The following is a 9,375-nucleotide window of genomic DNA, read 5'->3' on the forward strand; positions in this document are numbered from 1 at the left end:
ACACACACACACACACACACACACACACACACACACACACACACACACACACACACAGAGGGATAGCAGGGGAATTTGACACATCAGAGATGAGAGTGATGCTCTGCGGAGGATTACCATCTCAAACACGCCTTTAGTGTCCTCTACATCAATCCCTCTCTCCTTCTTTCCCCTTCCCCTCTCTCTCCCTCCTCCTCAATCCCTCTCTCCCTCAGACCTCCCCCTCTCCTTTCCACCCACCCCCTTGTCTCTCCCTTCATCTTGGACACATCTGTGTATCACACACACACACACACACTTCTTTCTGTCACATGCTGTCTCCTGTTCACTTCACACCACTGCTTTGCAGCCAATCATATGGCAGGAGTGCTTGTTAAAACACAACAAAAGCCTTGCAGCCCAGTGAGTGCAGGAATGGTTTGGTCTGAAGGCTCATCAAAGGACTTTGTTTACAAAGTTGTTTCTGGATGTATGTTTACCATTTGCTTGCTAGTTCTGTGAGACTGTGTTAGCATTGAATGGACAGAGATGCTAGCATCTGTGAGACTGTGTTAACTTTGAATGGACAGAGAGCTTCTGTGAGACTGTGTTAGCCTTGAATGGATAGAGATGCTAGCTTCTGTGTGATGAGTGCAATGAAACAAACAAATCAATAGTCAATAAATAAATACTAATAATGATAATAATAATAATAATAATAATAATAATAATAATAATACATTAACAGTATTGTTATATATATTTTCTGTCTATATCTATCTATCTATCTATCTATCTGTATGTATGTCTGTCTGTCTGTCTGTCTACAACATGATTGGCTGGATTATGCTTTACAGTGATATGATTGGTGCACTCACACATGTATAAATAAGAAGGGTTTGATTGGACATGTGTTGTAGTCATATCAGTCTTAATTCACATTGGTTGCAGCCGATTGGTAACGGTCAATCAGACCATTGGTAAGTATCCTAGTTTTTGTTATGGCACACTGAACCATATCCAGTATTCATACCTCACTTCCTGTTCCTGCCCCCCCCGCCCCCCCCCCACAGGCCTATCTGTTGCCCCCATCCCATAGAGACGGTCGTCTAGGCGACCACAGCACTGAAGGGGCGGGCTGCCGCTGGACTGGAATACGTGGGCACTATGACCCAGGAGGGCCAGAGTGACCCACCGGTGCTGGAGACCCCCGCAGAGGCTGAGCTGAACCCGAGCCTGGCCCAGGAGAGAGAGCCTGAACCGGGCCACAAGGATCCGAGCGCTGGGGAGGAGGCTGGATCTCCACCAGCTGAGTCACCCAGTCCAGACACAGGGGCTGATGGGACTGTGGAGGACTGCACGGCAGAGGGGGAGAGAGAGGGTGAGAGCGGACGAAAGGAAGAGGAGGATAAGGTGATGAATGGAGGAGAGGAGGAGCAAGAGGAGAGAGGAGAGGAAGAGGAGAGAGGAGAGGAAGCAGAAAAGGACAAGGAAGAGGAGGAGAGCAGGTGTGCAGACCCAGAGACAGACGCTGTAGAAGAACACACTGACCAGCCGGACACACACACAGATGAGCCCACAAAGAGGTTAGTGCTACCATGGCAACGGCAGTCCAGGAAATGTCACAATAGGATTAAATGCCAGACACAGAACTGCTGAATATGATTTAATATCTTTATTCTGACAGCCTATATGTGTATGTGTGACACGTATCGTGTGTGTTCTTATTATGTCTGATAAGTGTGTATGCGTGTGTGTGTGTGTGTGTGTGTGTGTGTGTGTGTGTGTGTGTGTGTGTGTGTGTGTGAATGTGTGTGTGTGTGTGTGTGTGTGTGTGTATGTGTGTGTCACATTTGGAGCCAGCTTCCGGAACACAGGCAGGAGAATGTTGTGGAGTATTTTAGGCTCAGCATGCAGCTGAGCTGTCCTCATTGGTGCTCCAGTGGGACTGTGTGCGTGCATGTGTGTGTGTGTGTGTGTATTGTGTGTGTGTGTGTGTGTGTGTGTGTGTGTGTGTGTGTGTGTGTGTGTGTGTGTGTGTGTGTGTGTGTATGTGCGTGTGTGTCACAGAGAGGAAACATGTATAGGTGCGTGTGTGTATGTGTGTCTGTGTATGTGTGTGTGGTGTGTGTGTGTGTGTGTGTGTGTGTGTGTGTGTGTGTGTGTGTGTGTGTCTGTGCGTGTGTCACAGAGAGGAAACATGTATAGGTGTGTGTGTGTGTGTGTGTGTGTGTGTGTGTGTGTATGTGTGTGTGTGTGTGTGATTAAGTATGTGTTTGTAAGAGCAGGAATGTATAGGGAAAATACTTGGCAGACTGCAGCAGCTCTGTACTTAAGTAGTGAGCTGGATTGTGTGCAGTGTGTGAACGTGTGTGTAGAGGTCCTCTGTGTGTAAGTGTGTGTGTGTGATAGAGAGTATTTTTGTGGCAGTAGGCATTTAGAATTGAGATTAGTGCATGTGTGTTGGTGTGTAACAGTTACAATAAGGATTACTGTGTGTGTGTGTGTGTGTGTGTGTGTGTGTGTGTGTGTGTGTGTGTGTGTGTGTGTGTGTGTGTCAGTGAGAGAGAGCATTGCAGTTGGATTGTATTTAATATGCTTTGTGTCTGTGTATATAGGAAGGTTTGTTGAAGTACCATGTTTTGGATTTCTGCGTATGCCTATGTGTTTTTAGCAATGTGTGTGTGTGTGTGTGTGCGTGCAAGTGTGTGTGTGTGTGTGCGCATATGTGTCCGTACGTGTGTGTGTTTGTGTGTGTGTGCATGCACACGTGTGTAAGTGTGTGTATGTGTTTGTGTGTGTGTGCATGCTCATATGTGTGTGTATTTCGGTGTGTATTTGTGTTTGAGCATTATGTTGTGGATTATTGTATGTAATCCTGTCGTTTCCATGACAACGCAGCGCTGCGAACAGGATGATGGACGAGGTCAGTCGGACAGAAGGAGAAGAGGAGGAGAAAAAAGAGGAGGAGAAGGAAGAGTGTGACACCTTCAGCGCCACATTTGAGTGCTCTGTGGAGGACGCTGACACAGAGGTGGAGGACGAAGAGGAGGAGGAGGGAGGAGGAAGAGAAGAACAGAGCAGAGCAGTAGAAGGAGAGAGGAAGGTGGAGGAGGAGGAGGAAGAGGAGGAAGGCGGAGGAGAGGAGGGGACAGAACACCCGAACCAGGACACTTTCAGCTCGGCTTTTGAACTCATTGTGGAGCAGGTATCCGGGGCAACGGAGGATGAGGAGGAGGATGGAGAGGTGCGGGAGAGAAGAGTGAGTGTGAGAGAGGGGGATGAGGAGGACGAGTGTGATGGCGGAAACGACGAGGAGTGCTCGCGCGACGCGCAGGACGGCTTCAGCTCCACCTTCGAGCGCATTGTGGAGTCGGAGCTGCTGAGGGGCGGCACCTGCTACAGCTCGCTGGACTCGCTGGACGTGCTGTCGCTGACCGACGAGACGGACAGCTGCGTGAGCTTCGACGCGCCGCTCACGCCGCTTATCCAGCAGAGGGCGCTGGTGGGGCCGGAGCCGCCCGAGCTGGAGCTGGAGCCCGTCCAGGAGGGAGAGGGGGAGGAGGGGGAGGGAGAGGAAGGGGAGGAAAGAGGGATGACAGTGCGGGCCAACGGAGGAGGGGGGGGGCGGGAGTCCGCTCCGGACCACCATTCCGGGAAGCCGCTCGGAAAACGTGCTGAGCCAGCGAGCCATTCCCAACGGATTCCACGCAGACACACACAGCAATGGGGACAGCGCAGGCATCCCCACCTCTATGAGGTAAGACTGTGTGTGTGTGGGTGAGTGTAGGTGTGGGTGTGTGTGTTTAAAACCTCTGTACCAGACAATACACTAGGACACAATACACTGGGACACAACAGACAATACACTGGGACACAACAGAAAAATCACACACACACACACACACACACACACACACACACACACACACACACACACACATGTACCCTGTACCCTGTCTCTTATGAACCTCTGTGTATGTGTGTGTGTGTGTGTGTGTGTGTGTGGATGAAAACTTATGCCAGTCTCCTTGAGGCAGGTATTCACACACACACACACACACACACACACACACAAACAGATACAAATACACACATGCAAACATGAAAATACTCACATGAGTACACAAAGTATCCAAGCTTGTCCAGCAGAGGGCGTACGCTCTACATTTGATGGTCAGCAGTCTGGTTCACAAACACAAAAGCAGCACATGACCCTTTGGCTGTCCCAAACTCCACACTCTAGGAGTCTCGACTTTGTGTTGATCATGTTATCTATTCTGGGTAGAGAAGCACAGTCCAGCTGAACTAGCCAACCTCCAGCATCGGGAGATTAGGGTGCTAGCAACAAGGCTAGAGCCCCTGGGTGCTAGTGGCCGTCACTACCATGTCTATTATGGTGCCAGAGAAGTGCACTGCACCCACGGGTTACCATGACAATCGCATCCTTCTTAATGAAAACAAAGTATAAAGTAGCGGCATCCTTTACTCAGTGGGTACCCCAAAGTCAATTTGTAGGGAACCCTTTGCCTACTTGTTTGGCCTCACCAATTACCAACATACATTAGAGAGGTACAGATGATGTAGTCGCCCGTTGGGAGTAGAGTACATTTGGATTTGGATTGGTGCCTGATTGGTGCCTCGTGAACCCCCCCCCCCTTCCTCTTATTTCTCTCTTTCTCTCTCTTTCTTCCTCTCTCTCCCTCTCTCTCAATTTCAAGTTTCAATTTTTATGCATGTACAGACATTCATTTAGATAAAAGTTATCTCTCCCTCCCTCTCTCTCTCTCTCTTTCCCTCTCTCTCTCTCTCTCTCCCTCTCTCCCTCTCTGTCTCAGCAGATGTTGTGTTTTTTTTCTCTTTTTTAAAGACTCTGGGCTTCCTCTCCCCCACTGGGCCCTGAATGAGGCATTGTTTTAGTCATGACATCATCACTCTCTAGCCTGCCTTCCTCTTTCACAGCCAGAGCATGAATACACACTCACACACTCATGCATGTGTGTGTGTGTGTGTGAGAGAGAGAGAGAGAGAGAGGGAGAGAGACATAGTCTTACTGCATGTATGCATCTAACAGATGTAAACACACACACACACACACACACACACACACACACACACACACACACACACACACACACACACACATAAACGCAGGCTGTACATAAAAATGTACACTGAGTCCCATGAAAGCGCACTATACAGCACATGTATGCAGCACAACACTGCAGCCCTGGGCCTTTCAGCATGACCATACCCCTGCATTCCTCATCAAATCCCCTACTGAGTTACCGACATGCACACACACATACACACACACACACACACACACACACACACACACAGATGTGTTTTTCATTGACCTCTATGGCATCCATTAATCTGGAGAACATTAAACTCTGTGTGCATGTGTGTGTGTGTGTGTGTATGCGTGTGCGTGTGCGTGTGTGTGTGTGTGTGTGTGTGTGTGTGTGTGTGTGTGTGTGTGTGTGTGTGTGTGTGTTCTGTGATCATAGAGAAGTTGTTTACAGGAACAACATGTGTTTACTAAACTAGACTCCTCCTGCATCCCCCAGAAAATCACACACACACACACACACACACACACACACACACACACACACACACACATACTCCCTGCTTAGATTTGGCATGCAGGCCAAGCTTATAAAAAGCTACATCCTCCATTCTATACTCTGTCACAGTAGACTCATTCACTCAGATTCTCTTCACTTTCCCTCTCCCCTCTTCATCGTCCCTCTGCAAAAAAAAACAAGCCCCCCCACCTCAACCCCTCCTCTTCCTCCCTACCCCCACCCATCCCCCACACCCCAAAACTGACTGTCCTCTTAGGGTGAGTCTTTTCAAGCCCATACTTATCCCAGTAGGACAGTGCAAAGCCTCTCTCTCACTTTTGCTCCCGCTCTGTCTCTCTCTCTCTCTTTCTCTCTCTCTCTCTCACACACACACACACACACACACACACACACACACACACACTTGCTTTCAGACATGTCCTCCGCAGCATATGCGGATCTTTGTCCTCCTGCATGCTGATTCAGTCAGTCCTTTCTGGTGAAGGTGGTTTGGAGAGGAGCAAGAAACAGAATTACAGTGATCATATCCCTCTCCATTCTTCTCTCTTTCTCTCTCTATCTCTCTTTTTGTCTCTCTCTCTCTCACTCTCTCCCTCCCTCCTGTCTCTTCTCTTCTCCCCTGCTGGTAATCCTCTCAACTTCAGAGGGGCTCATGCGTGTGTGTGTGTGTGTGTGTGTGTGTGTGTGTGTGTGTGTGTGTGTGTGTGTGTGTGTTCATGTGTGTGTGTGTGTGTGTGTGTGTGTGTGTGTGTGTGTGTGTGTCTGTCTGTCTTCGCCCCTAGTCTGATATTTACTCACCAGAGGCAGGGATCACAGAGCTGTTCCAGCATCAGACATCTGAGAGACATGAATCAAGCAGATCACACACACACACACAGACATGCGGGCCCACACACACACACACACACACACACACACACACACACACATGTATGCATGATGAACCTAACAGATAAGGGAACTGGAAACATTCAAGACCATGCCAGGATGTGTCATACCATAGTGATAGAAATCTGCTACTGTGTGTATGTGTGTGTGTGTGTGTGTGTGTGTGTGTGTGTGTGAGAGAGAGAGAGCAGTGCATGGAGCAGTTCTGTATTATATTTGCTGGGCTGTGTGTGTAGGCTATACTGTCCTTGTTTTTTGTTCTTTTTTTTAATCAAATTACATTTAAGACTGACAAAACAATAACTTATTTGGTCAATTCACATCGTATAAAACACATATGATCCATGAATACTCTCCACAGTGCGAGGCCACCTGCACACTAGGTGTTATATTAACTGGACCGGACAGATTGAGGTTTTATGTCACCGCTGGTGGCGGACAGTGGTGTACAGCGGTGTAGATTTCTGGCACGCCGCCAGCTGTGCTCTTAAAACGGCGGAAATATGTCGCACTCTCCAGGACAATTCTCCGCCCCCTTCCCCTGCTTGCCGGGGTTTGGGAACGCGAAGGGAAATCGCGAAACTACCCGACAGCCAACTTCGGGCGTGCGTGCCTTTGACGCCGGGCTCTTGCCCCGTTCAGATAGTGTTCAATTGTCTCACATGTAAGAAGGCATTGCGCCTCGATTTACGAGGTAAAACCTAGGGATGAGATGATAGCGGCGTTCGTCTCGGCATATGACGCCGGGAAAAAGTTAGTTCATTAGGAAAGAACCTGATTACTTAAACTGCTTGTTGGGGGAAAACTACAGCCGAAGGCGAATGGGGTCAGGAGGAACGCCTCAGCGGATGTCGCTCAGTCCGCGAGACTGAGTGACCGTGACGGCGGGAATATGTGGAAAGAGGAATATGATCATCACTTCGACTTTCTGCTGGAACTTCTGTGAGTTCTTAGAGTTCTGTCACGCACACTATTTCAAATTTATAAGGAAATAACTTATTTAAACATGTTTTTTTTATTATTATTTTACTCGTGTTGAATTGTAATGGGATGCTTCCCCATATTAGATATTAGACCAGTAGGCTAGGGTAGACTATAGCCTATAACATAATCCTGAACAAACTTGTGTCATGGATTGTGTGTAACATGTGACTTGTTTACTTCATGCTATGGCCAGCGGGCTGCTGAGATGACATGCACACACAGATGCATATGCACACATACACATACTCACACGCGCGCACACACACACACACACACACACACACACACACACACACACACACATTTTGAGCAGTGTGACAGTTGACAACTTTATGTGTGTGTGTGTGATATGACTAATTGTTTTATATTATTTTGTTGGCTAACTATAAGTTGCTGGGTTGCCAGTAGAGAACATGAGCTGTGGAAATGTTTTAACTGTATGAAATACATATGAGCTGGCAGATAGGCAACACACACACACACACACACACACACACAAACACACACTCACCAAAGAGTGTGGCAGTTGACAACCGTGTGTGTGTGAGTGTGTGTGTGTGTGTGTGTGTGTGTGCGCGCGTGTGTCTGTGTGTGTGATTTGTTGTATCATTTTGTTGGATAACTATAAATCGCTGAGTTGTCTGTCATGTAACATGAGCTGTGAAAACTGAATTAAATACATGTAAGCTGACAGAAAGGACACACACACACAAACACACACACACATACACACACACACACACACACACACACACACACACACACACACACACACACTGGCATTCTAACACATTCAAGTTCAGAGAGATTTTGTATGATGGCAGCTCACCTCAGTCTCCACACCCCTGCATGACACACCCCTTTGAGCAAGACTTAGACACGCGACTGAGAGAGAGCAAGAGAGAGCAAGTAGGCATGCAGAAGAAAGAAATAAAACGACAGAGGGAGGGTTTTGTCAGGCGGAGGAAAAGAAAGATAGAAAGAGAGAGAGGAGAACAGAGGAGATAAAGCATTGAACTGTGTGGGAAAGAGGGATGTAGAAAAAAGAAAAAAGATAGAGTGGGTGCGTTAAAGTAAGGAGAGTTGTCAGGAGGAAGAGGGAGGGAGAGAAGAGGAGAGAGAGAGAGAGAGAGAGAGAGGGATGAGGAGAGATTACCTATGAGTCATAGACAAGCAGTCTCATGTCTCTGCTGCCGACTTTATGAGTGTGTGCGCGGAGGTAGGAACCTGGTGCTACACGCACATGCACACACACACATACACACACACACACACACACACACACACACACACACACACACACACACACACACACACACTCTTAACATCAATGTAGGTCATCATCAGATAGGGGCCTTCGTCCTCGTCTACCTCAGTGCGTCTTACCTAAAACCAGGCACGAGCATCTATTCACTCTCTCCATGGAAACCATTTACTCTGATCAATCACTCTGAAACCGATCAATTGGTCGTTATTGATCGGATGGGGAGGGCTTGCTCCGCTGGTATTGATCTCCTCACTGTGTAATGATCCGATATCTCCATTTACAGGTGTTATGAGGCTGATGGGTGGGCTTTATAATGCTCTAAAATGATTGGCCATGAATCACAAAGACAGAAACCCTTGATTGCACAATTATTAACTAGCAGTAGAAAGACCTTTGCACTGGTTGGGTTGCATTCATGCAGAACAAACAGATCAACAATTACTCATAAGGTATGTGTATGAGTTATTTTCATCCTCATGTAGTTTAATGATATCAGATTTTTGTGACTTATGCAGCCTAGACCAGACATCCTGACACACACACACACACACACACACACACACACACTGTAGACACTTATACTATACTACTATACCTTCTCTATTTCTCTTGCTTTCTCTATTTCTCTTGCAACCTCTCTCTCTCCTCCTTGCTGAGGACACT

General features: G+C 47.6%; 1 protein-coding gene across 1 annotated transcript in view; it reads left to right on the forward strand.

Moving 5' to 3' along the window:
• The first annotated feature begins 2,038 nt into the window (after positions 1-2,038).
• The window catches only part of psd2 (pleckstrin and Sec7 domain containing 2), a 21,870-nt gene continuing 14,533 nt past the window's right edge, over positions 2,039-9,375 (forward strand). The window contains 3 exon segments of the mRNA XM_042062064.1: positions 2,039-2,066; positions 2,881-3,606; positions 3,608-3,739. Of these exon segments, the coding sequence (XP_041917998.1) occupies positions 2,059-2,066; positions 2,881-3,606; positions 3,608-3,739 (866 nt within the window). The 5' untranslated portion in view covers positions 2,039-2,058.

The sequence above is a fragment of the Alosa sapidissima genome, chromosome 14 (assembly GCF_018492685.1).
Source record: "Alosa sapidissima isolate fAloSap1 chromosome 14, fAloSap1.pri, whole genome shotgun sequence".
NCBI lineage: Eukaryota > Metazoa > Chordata > Actinopteri > Clupeiformes > Clupeidae > Alosa > Alosa sapidissima.